Source organism: Gymnoscopelus microlampas (assembly GCF_963454915.1).
Source record: "Gymnoscopelus microlampas genome assembly, chromosome: 12".
NCBI classification, from domain to species: domain Eukaryota; kingdom Metazoa; phylum Chordata; class Actinopteri; order Myctophiformes; family Myctophidae; genus Gymnoscopelus; species Gymnoscopelus microlampas.
In genome coordinates, this window is record NC_139949.1 from 36,574,046 (window position 1) to 36,598,832 (window position 24,787).

Sequence of the window (24,787 nt, forward strand, 5' to 3'; positions counted from 1 at the left end):
CAGATTGCTCAAAAATCCCAGGAGGAGATAGATTTTAACTATTACAGTTTTATGAAAATTATTCATCTGTGCCTAAAACATACATGCAGACTCACATTTCTTTGAAACTTTGCAGAAATGTAGAGGGTCATTCCAAATATCACTGAAACCAATCTTACTCCAATTGGCCAAAAGGGGGCGCTATAGCAATTTTTTGAAAAGGCAGACTTTAAACAGGCATAAGTCATGCCTCGTTTGGCCGAAAGTCGTGAAACTTGCTTACACATGTGCCTTGACTCATGAGGAACACACGTATCGATTTGACCATTAAGCTCCGCCCTTAGATTTTCCGCAATTTTGAGCAGTTTGAAAAATACTTGTTTTTGCCAGTTCTGGCTTAACCGTGCATACGCTTTTTACGAAACTCGGCCATATGGTAGATGCTCATGAAAAACTACCAAGAAATAATTCTCACACTCATTCGTCAAAGGGTGGCGCTATAGCACTCAATTGAAAGTGCCAACTTTGAACAGGTACAACTCATGCCCTGTTTGACCTACAACCATGAAACTTCGATACACACATGCGTCTCTTCATGCCCGACAACTTTCGTGGTCTGACTTTTGACCTCTGACCTTTAGATCGCCCACCATTTTGAATTATATGAAAAACAGTCATTGGCTCCTAACTTCTGCATTTTTTCACTTATGGAAAATCCGTTGGAAATTTTTGTAGGCAGTGGTCCAAAGTTCATGTGTAAAATGTTTCGTGCAGATTGCTCAAAAATCCCAGGAGGAGATAGATTTTAACTATTACAGTTTTATGAAAATTATTCATCTGTGCCTAAAACATTCATGCATACTCACATTTCTTTGAAACTTGGCAGAAATGTACAGGGTCATTCCAAATATCACTGAAACCAATCTGACTCCAATTGGCCAAAAGGGGGCGCTATAGCAATTTTTTGAAAAGGCATACTTTAAACAGGCATAAGTCATGCCTTGTTTGGCCGAAAGCCGTGAAACTTGCTTACACATGTGCCTTGACTCATGAGGAACACATCTATCGCTTTGACCAGTAAGCTCCGCCCTTAGATTGTCCGCAATTTTGAGCAGTTTGAAAAACACTTAAACCCAGGATTTTTGGAGACGCCATTGTTGGGCCAATGGCGTCTCCCTTAAATGAAGGCCTCACAATCTCAGGGTCGCCAGTTCAAGCCTCACTTGATGCAGACTTAATTTAAGTTGAATTGCAAACAACATGACTGTATCATTGAATACATGTGCAACTGTTAAAGGTAATGATGAAATGCTTCTTGGAGAGAGTATGTTTTTTTAATGTATGACAAACTTCATTGTGAAAATAACCGATCTACAATCTCAAAACTTTTCAGATAGCAACATGTTTCTGAGCTTGTAGATCGGCTGCTTTCACTGGTTCACTTTTATCTTCAACAGATGACCTCAGCCTGGACAAAGCTATAGCCCTATAGGTAGTGTCTCAGCCTGTGAATCCAAAGGTCGAGAGTTTGATTCCTGTCAATGGCAATAGGTTGAGATGTTAATGGGTGAGGTTTTTCACCTGGGATTGCCCCCCTGCGTCCTATATATGACCACCTCAGCTGGGTTGGGCTGAAAAGAATATTCGCCTGTTGGACACATGTGCCTTGACTCATGAGGAACACATCTATCGCTTTGACCAGTAAGCTCCGCCCTTAGATTGTCCGCAATTTTGAGCAGTTTGAAAAACACTTAAACCCAGGATTTTTCAGCTATTTGCGTGAAACTGTATCATCTGTGTGATCTCCTTTTTCACAGTTACTTGCCTGTTGGGCCAATGGCGTCTCCCTTAAATGAATGCCTCACAATCTCGTTGGAAATTTTTGTAGGCAGTGGTCCAAAGTTCAAGTGTTAAAAATTTCGTGCAGATTGCTCAAAAATCCCAGGAGGAGATAGATTTGAACTATTACAGTTTTATGAAAATTATTCATCTGTGCCTAAAACATACATGCAAGACTCACATTTCTTTGAAACGTTGCAGTAATGTAGAGAGTCATTCCAAATATTACTGAAACCAATCTCACTCCAATTGGCCAAAGGGGGGCGCTATAGCAATTTTTTGAAAATTCAAACTTTAAACAGGCAAAAGTCATGCCTCGTTTGGCCGAAAGTCGTGAAACTTGCTTACACTTGTGCCTTGACTCATGAGGAACACATCTATCGCTTTGACCATTAAGCTCCGCCCTTAGATTTTCTGCAATTTTGAGCAGTTTGAAAAACACTTAAACCCAGGATTTTTCAGCTATTTGCGTGAAACTGTATCATCTGTGTGATCTCCTTTTTCACAGTTACTTGTCTGTTGGCCAATGGCGTCTCCCTTAAATGAATGCCTCACAAACTCAAGGTAGCCAGTTCAAGCCTCACTTGATGCAGACTTAATTTAAGTTGAATTGCAAACAACATGACTGTATCAATGAATACATGTGCAAATGGTAAAGATAACCTGAAATGCTTATTTGAGAGTACGTTTTTTCAACGTATGACATACTTCATTCTGAAAATAGCTGATCTACAATCTCACAACTTTTCATGGTTTGTGAGCTTGTAGATCGGCTACTTTCACTAGTTTTGGTTCTGAGGAGATGTACAATTTATTCATTGGTAAATGGTTTGTGAACGAGTGATCTTAGTGTTAGTGAAACAGGGGCTTGGTTCATGAAAGAAGGCAAGAGTTTATGATCTTCAACAGACAATATCAGCCTGGACAAAGCTACAGCACTATGGTAGTGTTGCAGCCTATTAGTCTGAAGGTTGAGAGTTTGAATCCTGTTAATGGCAGTAGGTTGAGATGTCCAATCAAACCATTATGTTTCCATCTCTCTCTCTCATCAATCTATTGTTTCCATGTCACTCTCTCTCTCTTCAATCTATTCCGTTTCCATGTCTCTCTCTCTCTCTATTCACTGGCCCCGTATTATTGCTGCTTGCAGCTATATTTTTAGTTTTGTATTTTGCCTTTAGTTTGCTGGTATTTCCCTCTACACAAAATGGATTTGAAAATAGCTGATCAACAACCTCACCCTAAATTATCACCCCCAGAAAGTTCTGTGTAGTTCCAGTTAGTTTCACGAGTGTGTTTGCTGGTTTCAGTTTAGTTGTTATTATTTAAATGTTTTGTTTTAGTTTCGTTTTTATTATTTATAGTATTAGTTTCAGTTTCAGTATTTGTCAGGGGCGAGTTCATGTTCAGAGTAGGTGTTGTGTAACTAAACACAACACTTTGTGATGACAATTGATTTACAGTCATGTAGACATCCCTGTAAACATCCATATGCCACAATGCCTAGTCCACATGCTTGATGTGTTTCACAATTTGAACAAATTAACAAAGAAAAACTTAAAACATCTGTATCTTTTCTTTTCTTTTTTTTTAGTTGTTAGTTTTGTAAGCACACAATATAATTTGAATTAGTTTATTTATTGTTTGTTTTGTTTTTTATTTCAGATAACTATAATGATTTTACTCACCTAGTTTTAGTTTTCAGTTTAAGCTGCTCAGCTGAGTTACCAGCTATGAATTCCTGCTTAATATATTATGCAGCAGTGGATCATATTTGAAAGCTGTGAATGCTAGTCTAAATAGTTTGTCTAAAATCCAATGTAAATCATACAAAGGATAAATTACACTGCCATTAGTTTCACCCCAACAAACGTCAAATAATCTTTTCTTTGGCCAGTGTGGTAAGTAGCAGGAGTTTATAGTAGAAGAAAAATGCTGGCCTAAATCAAGTCCAGTGCAATAATGCTCTTCGAGTGAAGTATCTTTTTCTTTTGGACAGTGTAGCAGGCAGCAGCAGTAGGTAGTAACAGTCGGAAGTATTAAATGCAAGTCTTAATCGAGTCTTGCATAAATCATGTCTACACCATCATGTAGCAAACCAACTCTTGGATCAATGTACGGCACCCCTGTGTGCTGCATACTTAACACAGGACTGTATTTCCCATAGACATCTATAGACCTTTCAACATTCTTAAGACGTTTAACCAGAACCCAAGCAAAATTTGGGTAAAATTAGAGAATATTTTGGGGGAAGAAAAAAAACTGAGATGGGGCTATCATTAACCTGAACTGTTATGATTAACTGGTTGGGTCAAACCAATAGAACAAATATTGCTCAGAAGAATGGCAGTGGCATCTCACTGTTTTGCAGTCTGAGCTAGTCATGAGACATGGATTCCTGTTGGACACAGCTCAGATTCAGCTCGTCAATGTACAGAACTTTGCAGTCAGTGTATGTTTCTTTCTGCTGTACTGTATGTGAACTTGACGCCGGAGAATAAATAGGATCATTTGGAGTAAACAGGATCACATGGAGTAAACAGGATCACTTGGAGTAAACAGGATCACTTGGAGTAAACAGTGCTTACCTGAGAGTCTGGCTCCATGTAGGGGCTTGTCTTGCCGTCTTCACTAACTGTTGGCGACCACACTCTCTCACCTGATCCTGACCTGAAAGACAATACAAGAAAACAAATAAATATCCATGTCATCATACCCAAGGGGCAAGTCTATCTGAACATGATACATCATTGTTTGCTAAAAGCTTTTCTAGAACACATCTAGTGTGTTTGAAACTCTCTTTAATGCTGGATCTGTGTTTCAGTAAAAAGTTAAAAATGAATTTGCCATTTATTTTAATCTTCTTAATGTGACTTAACCACTTTAACCCTGGTGTCCTTATTTGGGGCTTGTCATTAAGTCAAATGTTATTTTTACTCAAAAATGTCAAAAAGAAAAAATCTACAAGCTCATAACGCGCCAGGTTGCGGTGTGGGTTTGTGGAAAGAACCTGTCTTCTGTCCTCCAAAACAAACCTTATTACAGTATATCTCCAGTTTACACATAATATGTGTTGGCAGGCCTTAACATTAGGAGGGGACTAAAGCTGCATTCCAGCTACTAGAATAAAGATAAAGTCATCTCATATTGCTGCCAAATCAACTCACAAACTCTTTGGGAAAGTTTGATAGCACTGAGTCATATCTTTTTTAAGATTACCAGTAATTGGCTCAAGTCTATTTTACTTTTAATAGGAAAACAAAATGTCTGATAGATCCACAGTAATAAAGATGTACTGTACAGTAGTACCTGCCTGGTTATCTTTCTTAGTAGTCTTCTAGTGCATGCATATCAAACAGTGGCGCACACAATTTATTGCTTCCATTTAAGAAGCAGCTGAATAAAGTGCTTTGGTGGATCTAGGTAATACAATCCTCAGGCTCGTAAAATACTGCAGGTCATTTTTCCTTGAATGCATTACACTGTACGGTGTGATTTACTGTAAGTCTGCTTGGTATGTTGAATCCATTGCGGTCTATCATGAAGAGAGCATTACTGTTGTCTGAATACTTTGTGGGCATATACACCATGTGGCTCCGGTCGCCATGGTATTCACCATTAAGTAGTAAAGAATCCAACTATATGAAAAGGATTACGACATGACATCACACCCGACCTACTGAGAGACGAAAGGATGTAGTGAGTGTGTGTGTGTGTGTGTGTGTGTGTGTGTGTGTGTGTGTGTGTGTGTGTGTGTGTGTGTATGTATGTATGTATGTGTGTGTGCGCGTGTGTGTGTGTGCGCGCGTGCGTGTGTGTGTGCATGTGTATGCGAGTGTTCGTGTGTGGTGAGTTTCCCTTCATTCATCTCGCTGTGTTCACCCACTCATTCATTCACACCTCCATCCACTGAGACCTAAAGACCCCTAACCGCAAAGGGATGACAACAAAGAGGTCTGTGTTGTGGTGTGTGTGTGTGTGTGTGTGTGTGTGTGTGTGTGTGTGTGTGTGTGTGTGTGTGTGTGTGTGTGTGCGCGCGCGCTCTACTGGTGGAAACTTAACGTCTTTAGAGGTGAGGTCATGGGCCTGCAGCTGGCAGAGCGTTGGTCGCTCTGAGGCAATGTTTCAGATATGAGACATGGAGGTGTTGGTATCAAGGCGCCGAGTGTCTGACGGACGCGCAACTGCCTGGGCGTGGGACGATGCCTTGCTAATGGGATCCCCCATGCCCAACCCCCCCCCCCCCCCCCCCCCCCCCGCCCCCATTTCTCCAACCCTCGGATGTCCCCGCTGTTGTTGATAGTTTTGTTTCCGATGGTGACCGTGGCACAAGTGCCTCATTGAAGCGAGTGAAAGTTCGGTCCTGAATGGCCAATTTGAAGTGACATTTTGGGGGGAAAGTGCAGGACAAAGAGCCATGGAACGGACAGTACATCTGTACAGCAATAATGGAGATGAGGACACTGTTTCTCACAGTGGAAACTATGAGAGGCAGAGAGAGAGAGAGAGAGAGAGAGAGAGAGAGAGAGAGAGAGAGTTCAACTTAACCTTGACGTCCCTATTTTAGGAATGTCATTATAAAAAATATATATTTCAAGAAATTCATAAAGTATAAAGACTATAGTGATTAAGTAGTTTAAATTGTTGTAGGATGCCTTGGTTAACAGCAAACTACCTGACATATATTTGATATGACATATACATTTATTCATATACTATAACATTATGTTTTGGACCTATCCTGTTGTGCTAATTATGAGGTCCTTTTGTCCATTTACCATATACGTCTGTATATACTACAAATATGCTCACTGTTGCTACTGTAAGACCAATTCACGAACCTTTATTGTGCTTGGCGAACAACGTGGTTCTAATTCTGATGTAAATATGTCATGTTAATGGGCCGGAGCTAAGGACTGTCCAGACTCAGTCTGTTGTGCATCATTACATCACGGACAATGGGTTGTTGTTTTTGCATTAGTCGCTTTAGCGGGTCCTCCAATATTGAGTCAGTGTGTGAGGGATTACTCGCTAAGAATATGGTCTGGGAGACATATGAACACTGCTGCTCAGCTCTGACCAACTGCTGCTTCACATTCATCATCCTCTCTCTCCCTCTCTGAGAAACTTCAGAGGTTCAGTCCAAACCAAAGTACAGCAATGAAGCACACTGATATAAGGCAATCAAGTTATTTTGGCGCGTCTTCAGCAGAATTTTTGAGGTTTTAATAAAACAATTTAATTGCTTTATATCCGTGTGCTCCAGTGCTATCATTTGGAAAAAGGGCTGTCCACACCAAGAATAATAACTATAACAATAACTATAAATATGTCATTTTGAAAATCATTCTAACTCAAGTGGATGGCTGAGTCCATATCTCAACTATAATGACATCGAGAGTGGTAAATGATATCGTTTGGAACATTGTCAGAGCAATCAAAATCCATCCAAATGTACAGGGTGTCACGGTCAACTCAGCACTCAAGTTCACGTTCAACATATTTACAGAACATTATCATTCATCAGATTCATGATTGTGCCGTTCTAAGAGCGCCAGACAGGCCTACATTTCCTTTCTCTGTGGATTGGTTAGAGTGCGTGAAACTTCTCCCTACAAATAAATGTGCATAAGTAGAGAAAGCTCACCACATGACCAAATGTACAAGCAGTCAATGGAACAGTAAGAAAAGGCTGCATCAGTTAGTGCCAAAGCACCAAGACAATAACTGCTGTGTCCCTAGAATGAACAGGTATAATAATAGACGGGCATTAGGCACACAGTAAAATAACCAGTGTTATTTAACTCAGAGAGCATGACCTCATTTATTCACTCTTGGGGTAAAATTAACACCGAGGAGTGTATGTGTGATGTTGAGAAACAAGAGCTGGGAAGTCCATCAACTCTATTTCTTTCCCCAACAGAGAAGCATATTAGCGCAAGACTTTCTAATCTCTCTCCTGTGCCTGTCTGTCTGGCTCTATGGCCGTCCGTGCCAACTGCGAATGATAAATCTGAGCACTACGGCATCAGAGGAGTCTGTGAATACCCACGCTTGTCAGGATTATACGCTTTCAAGTTGATGCCGTGTTGACCGAATTGCCGCGATCTACCCTGCCGTGCCGTCCTGGTAACGCCAGACGAGATGTTTCATATTAAGAGTATGTCTAGATTGGGGAGCCTTACCTCATCTTTAAAGCCCCCCCCTCCTCTGTCTGGCTCTAATGCCAAGGAGAAGATAAATAGGCATACAGTAGACTCTGGTTCTGTGTGCATAGGGATTCACACATGGAGGGCTGAGTTCTCCTGAGATTACTTATAATATTAATAATATCTAGTCTGACTACTGTCCGTTGTCTCCCCTGGTGCCCGTAAATATTTACATAACATCACCGTCAATAACGGAGGAGGACGAGAAAAAGCAGAAGAAAAAGCGGAGAAATTAGCACCATTAGTTCATTAAACCCTATTTATTTTGGTGTCCCTCAGGGGTCTATAATAAGCCCTTTTATTGTCTCCCTTTACACCTAATTTCCTCGCCAAAAGTAGTAGATCTATAAGCTCATAAGCGGCACGTTGTGAGCTTGTAGATCGCCGAATGTTCAGCCCAGTATAGAGACACTAGGGTTCATGTGGTTAAACAAAACCCCAGAAACAAACAGCTGTGTCTACTTTGGGTAAATTACAAAGCATTCTTTTTTTCTCATATTATAAATATAAGCAAGGTCGACATCTTTTTAATTCTGCACCACAATGTTACGTCAGTAGATGGTCACAGTCCGAGAACGAATGTGAGTCACAGTCAGAATGAAAGGGAAAGAGAGAGAGAGAGAGAAAGAGAGAGCATGAAAATAACGAAAAGAAAGAAAGTGAAATAGGAGCAGTGACTAATGTTACACAGTAGATAAAGTGAAACACACCACTGACAGGAAAGTGCCAGAGGAGAGGCCCAGTCAGTCCCCGGTCATCACTATGATGTTCTTCCTCTTCTTCTTCTTCACCTCCTCCTCCTTCTTCTTCTTCTTCTTTGGTCATATTTTCCCTTGCCTGACCTCTCCCTGCCAGATCCAATTTCCTGATTGGGGGAGATTTAGTTTTTGGTGCGGTGGATGAGTTTACTTTGGCTGCACACATTCTCCATGTTTGAGGAGAACACAGAGAGACAGACGGGAGAAACGACTTGCCCTCAAATTAAGATGTGGCTGGACTTTGTTTTTCTTTCAATGTTACGCCGTGCTGTATATCCATTTGGAGGAAAGAGGGAAACTATTACCTGTTCGTCGTTCAGTAATTATAAAATATGCAGTGTCTCCTTTGTAGATGTGTTATCTTTTTGGCAGATGTAAGTTACTAAGAAGCACCGTCGTTTGCTTGAAATTTGTGCAATCAATCTTCTTATTTTTTTTAAGAGTAGGTCTCTCATTCTGGAAAAAAACTTTCCATCCATCCTTCAAGGTTCAGCAGCTATCATCAAACCCATCTCAACCAGAGAGAACCGGTTTTCACCGCTATCACAGAAGTTACGCTCATAAATCAAACGCTATCGGGGGTACGGTTCCTGTGTTATTTGTAATGAGAGACGGGATCAAAATGTTTTCCTCCTCTGGGTTCGGGACGGCGGAGTCTCTGCGTTTTAAAAGGGCAGTCACCGGGGTCTCGTCGTCGGCAGACCTCCGGTGTGTGTGGTGGTGGGGCTGTGATTAGAAGACCCTGCGTCTCGCGATGACAAGATCAGTTAAAAGCGGGAGGGAGGGATGACTGTGGTCTCTCCCTATGACTCCCTTGATGTTATACGTTCTTTACGACCACAGAAAAGGACTAAGGAGGAACATGGAGATGACGGGATGAATGGATGGGGGGTTGGGGATAGGGGGTAGGGTGGAGTTGGGGAACCTTCTCTCAGAGGTTACTTTTTTTCTCTCTCTGCGTCACAGCTGGAGTCTTGTGTTCCTTCGGACCCATGCGGACCACCGTTCATAATTCCTCAGCGGTGAGTCACAGGTCACGGAGTCAAAGCGAGACGGTAGGGGGGGGTTATGGGGTAAAACGCCGCCTTGCTGTCTTTTCTCTGCCTGTTGTGTCCGAATCCATTAAGCCTCTCCTCCGGGTGCCGTTGTGTGTGATCTGGACCACGGACTCACACGATGCAAGCACACTCACTCACACTCACACACACACACACACACACACACACACACACACACACACACACACACACACACACACACACACACACACACACACACACACACACACACACACACACACACACACACAGTGTCCACGCAGTCAAATCCACAGTGTTAATTTGGACCATTCCGTGTCCATTTGGGTCCATTTGTCCACTTTTACACTGTCAGTCTCAAATTAACATTGAGGATTTTACTGTGCAGCCTTCATGACTCAGTGTGTGTGTGTGTGTGTGTGTGTGTGTGTGTGTGTGTGTGTGTGTGTGTGTGTGTGTGTGTGTGTGTGTGTGTGTGTGTGCGTGTGTGTGTGTGTGTGCGTGTGTGCGCGCGTGTGTGTGTGCGCGCGCGTGTGTTTGTGTGCGTATGTGTACGTGTGTGAGGATCTTTCCGAAGGGGCTCGACCATCAGTGGAAAAGCGCAACCCAAACCATCATCTGTCCCGGAGGCCTGTTTTCTGACCGCCATGCTTTCTCAACGAATCACAGGGTAGAAGGAGGGAGGTAGCAGAGAGGATGAGCGGAGAGAGAAGGAAATATTCCAAAGGAAAGGAGAAGGGAAAAAAGAGGTGCAGGAGGAGAGGATAAGAGGGGAGGTGAAGACAGAATGAAAATAAGTAGACAGGAGATGTAGAACGATGAGGAGACAAAGCAATAGGAGGCTCAAGAGGAAGGAGTAAAAAAAGAAGAGAAGCTGAGAGGGTGATGGGAAGCCGAGAAGAAGAACGAGGCAGCGGGGAGAGGAAGAGATGTAGCAGGGAAAAGGGGGAGGAGGGAGGAGGTATCTGGAAGAAAGAGGTGAGGGTCTTCACTGTAGCTGCTTCGTGTCAACGTTGGATGTACAAGACATGACATGCTCCAGTACACTATGTATCTGTCCAGGTCCCTCTGACGACACAGCACCTTGATCACACCGCCAGATGCTAACAGGAACTAGCATAGTGGTGGGCCTGCAGCAGCGAGGGGAGTGAGAAACTATACTCTTTCTTTCTTTCTTACTGCTTTCTTACTTCTTCCCTCTCTTCTTATAGTTCCTTTCCACTGTCTTGCTCCTCCTCTCACTCTTTTACCTTTCTTCTAAAGCAGCAGTTTGCCCACTCCAAGCCGCTGCGGGACCAACGTATTAATAATACAGTCCTACCGTTTGGTTTGAAGGCTGTGACCATTTCACCCCGAGAACAGATGCTCCGCCGTGCCGAGCCCAATCTGTTATGAGGCTGTTTTTTTATTCCTCTGCCACGAGCTTTCATGAGGTTCATTGGTCAGCTAACCCAAAAGGGCCCAGAACAGAGAGCGGCCTGAAAACTGGGCTATGACACATATTATGAAAAATGGGGGTGTGTGACGGAGGGGGGTGGGTTTGGTTATGAAAGTAATGAATGCTGAGCCATTACTAAGGGAACATTCTTGCGCTACAAGAGGCCTCTGTGGCTCAGCTGCATCCAATGTAATTTTGGTTCACAGCAGACGTGTAGGCTCATATATTTGTCCAACGGCAGCAACACAAAATTACAGGTCTTCGGTTCCTCGCTCTCTCCTGCTCTCTAGTTCTTGTGACTGTTTTGAGTTCTTTATGGCTTAGTCTTTTAATGAGGTCTGAGGCCTGTTGTTCTCTAAAATATTATTTTCTGGTGAGTCAGTGGAGGGTTGTGCAAGTCCCTCCCAGACTCTGTGATGGTGGTTTAACTGCTAAAGCCTCTCGGCTTACCCCCAAGCCCACAACAGTACGGTTCACGTACACCAAACAGCATGACAGTTCGTCGCCGCACAGCAGATGACAACTTCACCATACACCGACAGCCTGATCTGCAGATGACACGCAATCGCTGTTCCTTGGTGGCAAAAGAAGTACTCAGATTTTTTACTTAAGCAAAAGAAGCAATGGTATTTAAAAATGTACTTGAGTAAAACTAGAAAAGCATTGGCATTGGCAAAATATACTTACTGAGTCATTATGCAGAATGTCCTACTCTACAAACAGGTTTACAGGCTTTAAACATTTAGACATAATTAGACACGTTGTGAGCTTAGTTCTGCTCATTTTGAATAGCCTAAGTATAAAGTATGGCTTAATTGGTTAATGTATGTTTTGTAATAATAACCTTATCTGCAAAGTAACTACTAACTTGTGTTTTCAAATAATCGTAGAGTAAAAAGTACAATATTTGCCTCTGAGATGTAGTGTAGTAGAAGTATAAAGTATCGAAAAATATAAATACTCGTACTTAGTTACTTTCCACCACTGCTCTTCCTTGACAAAGACACGACTCTCTTGTTGTCCAGACTCCAGAGATTGAATAACGGGGTCTTGGGGATGCTGTGTGCTTGGGGAATGTGTGAAAAAGGAAATTTTCTCCAAAGCGGGATTTGACATGCAGTAAAAAATATGTAGTGAAGATTGCATGGTGGGATGGGGGGTGACTTGTGGTGCCCTATATCCCCTGGCTCAGGGAGAGAAACCCAACGCTAAGCTACGCTGCCTTGCCTGTGTAATTGAGTTTCCAGCCGTACGCACAGCGAAAATCTTGGCCGTAAAATGGCATTCTCAGTCTGCACTGAAGGGCCCATGTGGATTTCTCACTTGGTCTCTACGATTCTCTGCCCATTAACTAGGCAGGCCTCTCTCTCTCCTTCTCTCTGTGAGGCTCCCTCTACCCCCCCCCCCCCCATCACCCACCCACCACCATTCTCTCTCTCATTTTCCCTCTCTCCCTCAATCATTCTCTCTCTCTCTCTCTCTCTCATGCTAGCAAGTCATATCAGCTCTGGGTAGTAGAGCAATGGCTACTTGCAGTACATATCTCGACTGGTACGTGTTCCTGACCCTCCCTACCTCCATTCCTCTACCTAACTCTCTTCCTCCTTATTCCTTCCATCCCTCCCTGACGCCCCCCCCCCCCCCCCTCCATTCAGCAGCAGCAGCAGCAGCGATGGTACAGTTGAGGCTGTGTCATAACTCAAGCGATATACAGGATGAAAAGGTCACATACCAGCAGATAGCAGCTGGCCTCCAGCTCGCTCTGCCTCTGATGCAAAGTCATGTGATCTCGAGCGTCCAAAACGTTATCTTATTAGAGGTCAACGGAGAGCAGAGGAGATGGATGAGCAGAGCGGTGATCTCTAAACGTCGTTGCCCATGTGGCTTTCAACTCAGCCCCAATAAATCCTAATTAGAAACTTATTGAAAAGCATGCATGTGATCACCAACAGATCATAAAACATTTTTATTGAGAATTTATCTGGTTACAGTTGGACCCGGGATGTTCCTAGAGACAGATGAAAGCTGTTTTTACAACAGTCATATTGGCGCAGACTGTAGTTCTAAGCAGGGTAGGCTTGGGAGAATCCAGTCAAGGCATAGCGAAAATTAGCCTGTCCTGCCCTGAACTATGTGTCACAACTATGAATCACAAGTCAGAGTGTCCGGGTTTTAACAGAGAAAAAGTCAACTAAGCCTCTCTGACTGGCTGGGCTGTAACAGAACTCTGTGGATGGTCCATGGCTGGTCTGAGGAAGTCTGTGGGTGGTCATACAGTATAATATGATATGTCAGTCGACAGTCAGTCCTTACTTAAAGGAGTAGTTCACTGAAAAATTACTTATTTTTTAGGTTCAATATTTTTGTCGCATTCCTAAGCCAATAATTTGATTCTCACAATGCATTGCTCTAGATCTGCTATTTAGGCTGAAATGTTGCGATTTTGGACTATAATGATATGCCCGAAATAGGGACACCAGGTTGAAAGTGGTTCACCACTTTTCAATAGTTGCGCCCCAGACATTAGATCATCTAATCGTCCCACATGGTGAAATGATCACCTCTTGAAACTAGTTCATTTGTGTATTTCTTATGTCGAGTTTGGCAGGTATCTAAGGACACCCTCTCGCAGATCTGGATGAAATAGTATTTACATTTCATTTGTGTTAGCTGACTCGTGTTGGTTCCTTTGTATGAGAAATCAAAGTGCATACTATACCAGAAGGTTGAGACAATCGCAAGAAAATAATTCATGTCAATCTGCTTCGCTTTTATGTGACTAAAACATCCTGATGAAGACACTCTCACCCGTCTGGACTTACAGACAGGTTAAATCAAACACTACTGCTATAATTGCATGTACAAGATGCCCCAGGTCAGCTCTAATAATTGTGAATGTGGGACGGACCCATCACCAAGCACGCTGCTGCTGCTACCGCAGCTGTAGAGGAGTCTCCCCAGGTTTGAGGCTTTTCAGGTCCCACTGTGCATTGCGGTGAACTGTACTTTGTGTATCCTAAAATAAATTTACTGTCCCTAAGTGGGTACAGTACTTAACGCTCCAGTCTGATATATGGAGCACTTCTCCGAGGGGGCCAGGCTGTCTTGTTTCGTGGAACAGGAAAAGTCGACATTCCAAAAACAGAAAGAAATGTCTCCTACAATATTTATAGGATGAAGCTTGGGAGTCCCGTGTGTGTGTGTGTGTGTGTGTGTGTGTGTGTGTGTGTGTGTGTGTGTGTGTGTGTGTGTGTGTGTGTGTGTGTGTGTGTGTGTGTGTGTGTGTGTGTGTGTGTGCGCGCGCGCGCGCGTGTGTGTGTGTGCTCGTGCATTGGACCTCTGATACTTATTTCCACTGAATGTGCAGCGCTAGCTCCTAACCACTGCGACAAGTGTGTTATGTCTAATGCCCTGGGAGGACAGAGCTAAAACACCCCAGTTGTCACTTTAGAGCTCATAAACCCACACTGTGCTCTTCATCTGAGAAGACTATGGGATCCTGACATTGCCAAGGTCAGCTCTGCACTTTTCAGCACTCTGGTAACCCAAAGAAAACCGTCTATTAGAAATCTGGGAAGAGACTGACATTTCACTTTTCCCCTGGCATTCCCCAATCTCTGTCTCTTTCACTCGTACTGTTCCTCTCTCAATATCCCTTCGTCTCTATCTTTAACTGTTTAGACCAGTGATTTCCATTTGGAGGCGAGCTCTGCTATTTTTGATCAAACCATGTCGCTCATGTCCTGCCTTATACGGTTGTCTCATGCATTCTTAGCGCCAATGTTGGAAAGAGATGATTTGTCATACCATGAACCACTTAAATAAACGTCTTTCTAAACATTTGGGTCAAAGTGCATCTCAATGTACAGTATGTCCAAGGCTCATTGAGTTTGATGGCATGGGGCAGACAATAGCTCACTTTGACTCACATAAACCAGTCAACTAAGTATGACCCAAATGTACCCATATGTGGAACCGACTAACCAGAAATAGAAACGATGTGTATTCCTGGATGGGACACAGTGAATGACCTCAGTTATGAAACTCCTTCGACTCATGTGTCTTAACTGGCTTGTGAGGGTCATTAAGACACAAGGATCGAAAGCGAGGCCCTCGTTGAGGTCTGGGTCTAACCTATGGCTGCCGATTACTAAGTGACTCACAGACTTCCCAAAAAACAGGTTATTTTTAGGCTCACGGTTCCTGTAAGCCAGTAGATGTGCCGATAACTGAATTGTACAAAGTAGCGCAAGCGCGTGATCTGTTCCAGGAGTGTGAAAGTATACATGACGTGGTGATATGTGTTTTAATGGTGTGTGTCTGTGCCTGCCATGTGTGGATGCCTATGTGCTTGTGTTCACACATGACTACTGCATGTAAGTGTGTGTGTGTGTGTGTGTGTGTGTGTGTGTGTGTGTGTGTGTGTGTGTGTGTGTGTGTGTGTGTGTGTGTGTGTGTGTGTGTGTGTGTGTGTGTGTGTGTGTGTGTGTGTGTGTGTGTGTGTGTGGTCAGTACCTGTTTATGTGTAGTGTGAGTTGCTGGATGCAGGTTTTGATCCTGTTCTGGGCATCCATGTGTGTCATGGTCTCTGTGCTGTCTCCATTGATAGCCAGGATGGTGTCCCCTGGAATCAGGTCCCCCTGGGCTGCCTTACTGCCTGGCGTTACCTAATGACACCATTTGACAAGCACACACACACACACACACACACACACACACACACACACACACACACACACACACACACACACACACACACACACACACACACACACACACACACACACACACACACACACACACACACACACACACACACACACACACACGTACAGACAGACACACACATGCACAGGCACATACACGAGAAAAAGAAAAAGGAGATTTGTCAAGGGTGGTAAAACAATTGCTGTCAAGTGTCTGTAAATAAAGAAAGAAAGAAGATAATATTCGTCTGGAAGTGCCAACGCCCAGGCACAATTCAGCAGTACCAGCTGTCCCCTGATGGGTGTCATGTTGCCTCGGGCAGGGTTCTACGTTTACATTTCTAACTGCCTGCAACAATGACGGAGAGCCATCATTGTTCATGTTGGAGGATAGGAGACTTGAACTCTTTGAAGGATAGAGTAGAGAAAATAATAACGATGTGCAATTTTACGATCCTCTCCAGTAAATGTAAAAACCCAAGTCTACGGTCCAACAGGCATCAAACTAAATCTTTAAGGACTGTTTTCTTAATCCCCCAAATCCCACGGCCCTCGCTTTGAAAGAGGATTTTGCGTCACAGCCTGTGGTATAAACTTGAAGGCTGTCTGCAAGTCATCACATCGGTTTCATTTCCCAATGCCTGTTTTGTACCTACGCGTTGCATTGGGGGGAGAGGATTTCGGTGCAATTCTCATCACCTTGATCTTGTTCAACACATGTCTGACTCTGAATGGAACATGCTTTGCACCGCTGCAGTTTTACACATACACACCCTTCATTTTGTTGACGCTAACCAGGTTCTTTTTCTGTGATCCTTCAATTCTGATACACAGGGTTCCTTTGGGCATTTGAACCCAGGAGGGAAAGAGAAAGGTGAGGCAGTGAGATAGAGAGGGAGAGAAAGAGTGTGTGTGTGTGTGTGTGTGTGTGTGTGTGTGTGTGTGTGTGTGTGTGTGTGTGTGTGTGTGTGTGTGTGTGTGTGTGTGTGTGTGTGTGTGTGTGTGTGTGTGTGTGTGTCGTGTGTGTGTGCGTGTGTGCATGTGTGCGCGTGTGGGGGGGTTGGCTAAGAGGAGAGTGGACTCCCTTTTTAAGGCTTCACCTTCACAAGCACACTGTGACATATGATAGTAATTTTCCATAATTACACACACACACACACACACACACACACACACACACACACACACACACACACACACACACACACACACACACACACACACACACACACACACACACACACACACACACACACACACACACACACACACACACAGGATCCCCCACGCTTCCCTTGCTGGTCATCTGGTTTTAGCCTGCTGGGATGAAACTACCAATCACATTGTCCCTCATTACCTAGAACGTCTACGAGGAGGCAGCCATTTCAGCCTTGTTCCTCCACCAGTGAAAGTGGAGCAAAATGAGCATGAATGCAGCTGCTCAAATTTGGCTTAAAATGTGACCAAAACGGATAACAATCCAGCTTTATGTATTTATTTTATGAAGAGCGCATTAATCACACTATTACACACAGTATGAATAGTTTCTTTTCCCCTCTATTGTTTCCACATAGCCCTCTGACACACACAGGGGGCCATTTCCACAAAGCGATCAAATTGCAGGAGCAAGCTGGAGCAGGTAGGGTTTAGTGCCTTTTGTCAAGGACATGCTGACTGGGAGTGAATACTTTTGAAACAGTCAAATCCTTTTAACTCTGAGCAGGTACAAATGTAACCAAATGGACCCATAGGGTCCATTTGGTTGCATTTGTATCCTCTCAGAGTTACACATGGATCAATTAACACTGAGAATTTTACTATGTACCTGCATTAAGAAACGACACAAGGTAAGAACACAGAGGATGACCTTACTTCTAACAAGCACCTTGTATGTTAAGTGTTACCTATTCGTCCGTGTCCTGTCATAGAAAAGTCTTTAAGTGTGTACCTCTCACCACCACTCATTAATCTCCATACCAGAGCAATCACAACCTGACAAAACAACATTATTCTGCTGCCTGTTACAATGACTGCTGTCTGGGAGTAACATTAAGATGTATTGTGTTTGGAACCGTGGAGCTGGAATGTAAACCTGGTGTTGAAATATGTCTGTACTTACTGTAAAAAAAGATACTAGAGGCCCCATAAAATAACTTCAGAACACATCTTCGACAAACAGCATACATACTAGAACACACATCCAGGCCAAAATCATGATGTATTTGACCTCAAGGGTCGCACGAGAAACTAAAAGAAATGCTGAAATTACAGCAATTTCAAAATTGCGAAAGGCTGCAGCCATGAGGGAAAGTTGTCCAAGACAGTTCCTGTTCATCATTCTTGATTCTTAATGCTGTTCAAACAAATCAAATTAGGCTAATTACCAGCATGAGCTCTTCATCTTCTCATATAACTATAAGAAAAAGAAAACAGAAAAGCTTTGTTCATGTGTAATCGCAATCACTATGACAACTGGGTATTCCCAAAATAGATCACATTACTTTATCGGTCAACAGCATTCACCTAATTTGGCCGGCACAGTAAAATCCTCAGTGTTAATGTGACTCTTAGAGGATAAACACTGACCCAAATTAGTTACATGAACACTGAGGATTTTCCTGTGTAGAGATGATCCAGTCTGGAGTATCTTTTCCACTCTCAAGAGGACAAGGAAAGACTTAGGAAAGCAGTACCGCGTTACCAAAGGAGCCGGTTGACTGGAGCTCAGCAGAGCCTTTGAAGTTCACGCTCCATGAAACAGTAATAACTGAGGTTCAGAGGGTCTCCCACCCCCTCCCCACACCCCTCGTCCATGACTCTGTTCTGACACAGCAAGAGGTCATAGGCATGTTGGTAATGCCTAATTTATACCCTGTAGTGCTATGGTTAGTGCTGCTCGCCAACAAGAACTCATTAAGCTAACAACGTGTCGCAATGCTGGTTGGTACTGTAGCTTAATCCGTTCATGTTGATGAGCAACACCGTCATCCGCTGGCGTATACGTTAAGCTTACACTTCTGTGTATATGTATGCTTATGTGTCTGTCTGCGTGTGTGTGTGTGTGTGTGTGTGTGTGTGTGTGTGTGTGTGTGTGTGTGTGTGTGTGTGTGTGTGTGTGTGTGTGTGTGTGTGTGTGTGTGTGTGTGTGTGTGTGTGTGTGTGTGTGTGTGTGTGCGTAACTGTGTAGAAACTGTGTAGAAACTGTGTAATGTGCAGGTATCAGTGTGAATATGTAAATGTATACTGGTAAATATTTTCAAGTTTAGAAGTGTGTCTTTGGTACGTTTATCTGTATGTGAATGTACAGAATGTATGTCTGTGTGTGGGCACTGTACTGTAGACCTACTACAGTATGTGTGTGGGTTTCTCTAACTGAGGAACAGAGGTTTTTGGTTGAGGTCAGGACTATGTGCTGTCTATGTTATGTCATAAGTCAACGGCATGTGTTGCAGCATAGCCTATAGTGACAAATATCATCTTAAGGCCAAGCCATGAATAGTAATGAACCACACACACACACACACACACACACACACACACACACACACACACACACACACACACACACACACACACACACACACACACACACACACACACACACACACACACAGTGGTATGCTAAGCACCACATTGGCATGGCTGAGGTTGTCAGACAGTGGACGACAAACAGGCCTCACACATGGGCAACATATATAACAAGTATGTTAGGTTACGCGGTTAAGTCCTAATCATCGTGCGCTATATTTACATTGCGGGATGATGTAACCGTTTAGCAGCATGCAGCTTTTGAGCCGGATGTAATTTTGTAATTAAGTTATTCTTTTACAGCCTAGGCAAGCCACTTAGCCACTTAAAATGGAGGTTAATGCTTTTCTTCCCTTTATCTCATTCTACCAGTGTAACGACTCACATTAACCCATTATGTTAGCGATTACGCCTATGGCTGTGTTCCAATACCCGGTTGGTTTTACCTAATTACTCCCACTGATTCCAACATGGTTGAAAGGAGCATTTATTAAAGGTCCAATAAAAGTGGTGACAAACAAATGTAAACAAATCACCAAAAATCGAGTAAATACGTGGAGACTTGTTTTTATTCTATAAATGACTGACTCAGTTCTTGATAGAAGGGTTAACATTGTATAAATGCTAAATTATATTTAAACTGTATGTTGCTATTGATTTCTGATCAAGTGGGAAAGTTCCAACATATTACATATCTACTAATCAAACTCTTTCAGAACGTATGTGAATACAACCCCAATGTTCAAAGGAATCCCAGGTTGGGCTTTAAACATGACCAATGATTAGTAAACCAATGATCAGTTATCATTTGTGTGTTTTCCATTATCACAGAAACGTATTAGTATTGTTTTTGGTCTATTAGGCCTTTATAGGATTATTGGCAGTCATATGGCCCTACCAATGTCAGGGAACTATTGAATTGTCCCTACTAATAAGTTGAATCAATGTTCTCTTTCATCTCTGGCCACCTCCGACGTGCGAGGGCAGATTGAATGGCAACAGGGGACATAAATAAATAAATAAATATCAGCAGTGGTTTTGTGGGTCCAGGGACCCCCAGGGATCCTTGGGGAGGTTCCAAGGGGTCCCAGTCAAAAAGATTACAATATGTTTCAATATCACCACCACTATGAATTGATTTGTACAACTGTGACAGTCAGACAATTTAATTTCATTTAAAGAGAAACACATTTTCATAGCATCAGTATAATTAATTTAAGGAAAAAAAAATTGAACCCCTGCCTTTCTGTACAAAGAGTACATGGATATGCTCTTCTTGATGGATGGCCCAGCTCTGTGGGATGCCTTGCGGTACAACAAATTCCTACATTTCTAGTGGAGACGATGCAGCGTTAAGCCCTATTTATACTTCCTCATACAGCATAAATTAGGCATCATTGTCAGGTTTTAACCATTGAACTACGCATCAAGATGACAGGGGTGCAGGGCGCTGTAGGCGTTAGCTGAGCGGTAACAGTTTGATTGCACAAAACCCTCCGTGATGAATGTGAAGTGACACTGATTGTACTGAGAGCGACTGCATTGGTTGAGCAATCTAAACAATCCCCGGTGTTTCCATAAGGGGCTCTCTCCATAAACAGTGACATAGTTAATGGCTAACAGATCGAGCGGTTTGAAAAATGACAGCCTAATGTCACAGCCACCATGTGGCACAATGATGCCTTGTGCACTTCCTGTAATGTTTGCAAAAAGTGTGGTTGCATGTGTGTGCATGTGCGTGCATGACTGTGAGTTTGAAAGAGGGACAAAAAAGAGAGACCAAAAGATAAGGGGACACCAACAAAAATAGATTGAACTAGAAAAAGTGCTCCTCGGAGCACAGGTCTCCGCCAGGTCAGGTACGTTATTCTGACCTCCTGGTGGCGCTATAATAGGCCAATGTGAAAAGGGTGCCAACCGTGCCATTTATTCTTGCATTGACACTGCATTCATGATGTGAGGCATTTTGTTCCGAAAATGTGTTTTGCTAAATTAGACCTGCTGGTGGCGCTATAACAGGCCAATGTGAGAGGGTGGCACTTCTTCCTCGGCCTAGTGGGAATGTGCGTGTGAAATTTCACGGAAATCGCAAGCTGTGTGTATACTTTGAGGCTTTTTGTTCAAAACGGACCAATCGTGCAAACTTTGGAAGCCAACCTTAGGCAATGAGGATGGAATATGGGAAATTGGACAGATCCATGTTGATCACATGACTATAGTGATACTGTGTACTGATTTGCATGACGTTTGGATAACATTTGTAGGAGTAATATTAAAAAATGGGTTTTGCACAAATCGGCCTCCTGGTGGCGCTATAACAGGCCCATGTGAAAGATTTGGGGCAGAAGTTCTGAATTGGCATCCAGGGAGTGTGTGTGCACAGTTTCGGAGCGACTGGGCCAACGGTGCCGGAGATTAGCTGGTGACAGACGGACACATACACACACGGACGGACGGACAGGGAGTAAAACATACTCTCTCGCCATGCCTTCGGCCTGGCGGAGACAACGAGGCGTCACCAAGAAACAGGTGTGCAGTCTGTGTATGAAAGCTTTTGTGTGTGTGGTTGTGATTGCGTTTGGATTAAGGTACTATGTGCATGGGTTCGTGTGCCATATGTGCATTTGGATAGTGCTGGACCACTGCCAAACAGTGGTCAGTGGTGCACAGTAAAAGTCATTCAATGCTCATTTAACTCTGAGAGTGTCAAAATTGACACTTGACAATTGGTTCCATTTTCACACTCTCAGGTTTAAATCAACATTGAGGATTAGACTGGCCTTGGGTGGACATTATTCTGTGATATTCTGTCATCATTGTGTAAATTGTATTTTCTTCCATCTTGTGCATATTAACCAAAAGATTCAAAAAAAGTTCTATACTTTTTTCGAAATAGCCGATCTATCTAAAGTACAAGCGAGCTTATAGATTTTCTATTTTCGAAACGTTTAGAAAATGTTCAAGGGACGCCATGCACTTTAACCAGGGTTAAAGTGGTTAGCTCAACAGCTCCATGTCCTGTGTTATCTGTTACAAGCTCTACTTCAAGCTAACTCTATGGCTGATAATTACTGACCCCTTCTCTCAGAACTGTCATAAATCAAAGATGCCACTGACTCTGGACTGAAGTGAAAGCCTGTATACCCTAAAGTTTAGGGTATACAATTTCCCGCTGCATTGGGAAATGAGGCCCTAAAAGTTTAGGGCCTAAACGTTCCACCAAAGCAATACAGGTGTGGCTTGAGGTTTTGTTTTGTCCTTTGGTGTTCCTTCCTTGGGCACAAAAAGATTGAAAACTACTGCTCTATAGTAGGGCTTTCACCAACTAGTCGACTAGTCGACTAGTATAACCACTAGTCGACCTTGTTGTTACTAGTCAAATAGTTGAAAAAAAAAAAAATGAATGTTTTTTTAATTTATTTTTTTATTATTTTAATGCCATAGTAATGGCCCATCTTACTATTATTATTATCCTCCTGACTTTATTTTTTATCAAAAGGGGGTCAAAAGTATGCCCAATAAAAGCCTATTATTGGGCGCTTCCCAATAAGAAGTGCTTCCCTTAAAACGCCATAAAAATAAGGGCAGGAGGATAATAATAATAGTAGTAATATAGTAGTAGGATGGCATTAAAACAATGCCCCCCCCTAAAAAAAAAAAAACTTTTTTTTTTAATGTAAATTTCGACTAGTCGACTAGTCAACTACCACTGGGTCAAATTAGTCGACCTGTAAAAATCTCTAGTCGTGAAAGCCCTACTCTATAGCACCAGTGACTGTAGTTCTTTGCCTAAGGTTGTTAACAGGTACACAAAGCAGCTACCCTCTGGCCACTAATCCTCAACTGGAATACACTTTCAGAGCACAAGTTTGAACCAGCAAACTTTGGGTTATAAGTCGGCAGTGAATCTAGGACAACGCCTCGGCCAAACCCCACACCTTCTACACGGAGAGCCGTTTTAAATGGTTTCCCCATCTGGGAATCGTTCTACTCACGACCTAAATGCTGGGTGGAAGCACTCAGTCACACATCTGAGCGATAGGCAGAATAATTCCTGGCAGTGCGACAACCGCTTTTGTTTGCTTGTTGGCTTCAGGACAGAAACCATGGCTGTGACCTTGACGACGGCTAGGAAAATCCTTCCATCGCCAGGGGTTACGAGATTTCGACTGGAGTTTGATTGTCACAATTCTCACAAAGAAGTAGACATCCGCCAAGACTAATAAACAACGGTGCAGCTGTCGATGAAATAAAGTGTGACGCAGGTCTTTAAAAAGAATACTAGATAAGAGAGCGACTCGAGCTTTAAGGCAGGCTAACGATGATGCAATGTCCCATGTGTATTTGCTGTAAAGGCCTCGATCATGCCAATGTGACACATCAGCTACTATAGATAGATAGACAGACCTTTATTGATCCCGTGGGGTAAATTCAGTTGTCAATGAGAGCACAGCAGTAATGAAACACAGGACTCATGCAGAAAAGGGCCTCCATACATACACACATCTTTGTGTGTGTAGTTTGTCTAGTTAATATGTCCCTTTGTTTATTATGAACACGATATTAATCATCAATGGGTGTGTAACAGCCCCTATGAATCTGATTTGTGCAGCGTGAATATTTGTTGCAGATGGGATAAGCGCCCCTTGAATAGGGGCTATCTGTTTTGTTTACCGCTGGGTACTTAACCGCAAGGTGTGTGATCACAGGAAAATTCACGTTTTATAAGTATGTAATTAGATACTTAGCACTGCAAAAGCATAAAAGCAAGAATAGGTTAGCGTTCTATGAACCCGATATGGCTACAATACAACACGTGACAGCAGGAACTGCAATGATACAGTATACCCTTGATGATGACCTTGAGTTGAAATGCTAGCTGTTATGCTGGCTCAAATAAATGTTTGACAAAGCATCAACCCCTGGTGCAATGTGTACAGTAAGAATATAATTATTAAGAGCCCAACCTAATAATTTGTGGATTTGTGGGTCCGAAGCGATCCCAATTTTGCAGAGTCTTAGACCACGATTACCAATGTTTTGACCAATATTCTGTAAAAACAAAACAAGAAATCCTATAACGACGTGCCCAAAATAGGGACACCAAGTTGAAAGTGATCGGGACACATCTGCTACATAAATAGCAATGTCATCAATGTCAATGTCAGCAAAAAGTCAGAAAAATGGCTTTTAGTTTCAAGGATCCGTAACAATAGTGTTATCTTCTGCGAGTCTGCATTTGAACACCACTCTGGACTGAAAACCAACAAAAGAGCCCTGATAAACTGTTGTG

General features: G+C 42.9%; 1 protein-coding gene across 1 annotated transcript in view; it reads right to left on the reverse strand.

The window, feature by feature from the left end:
- pdlim4 (PDZ and LIM domain 4) overlaps positions 1 to 24,787 on the reverse strand; it is a 61,987-nt gene that overhangs the window by 31,421 nt on the left and 5,779 nt on the right. Inside the window, exons 2-3 of the mRNA XM_084073638.1 lie at positions 15,776 to 15,927; positions 4,407 to 4,488 (exon numbers count right to left, since the gene is read on the reverse strand). Coding sequence (XP_083929764.1) covers positions 4,407 to 4,488; positions 15,776 to 15,927 — 234 coding nt within the window. The remainder of the gene's footprint in view (positions 1 to 4,406; positions 4,489 to 15,775; positions 15,928 to 24,787) is intronic.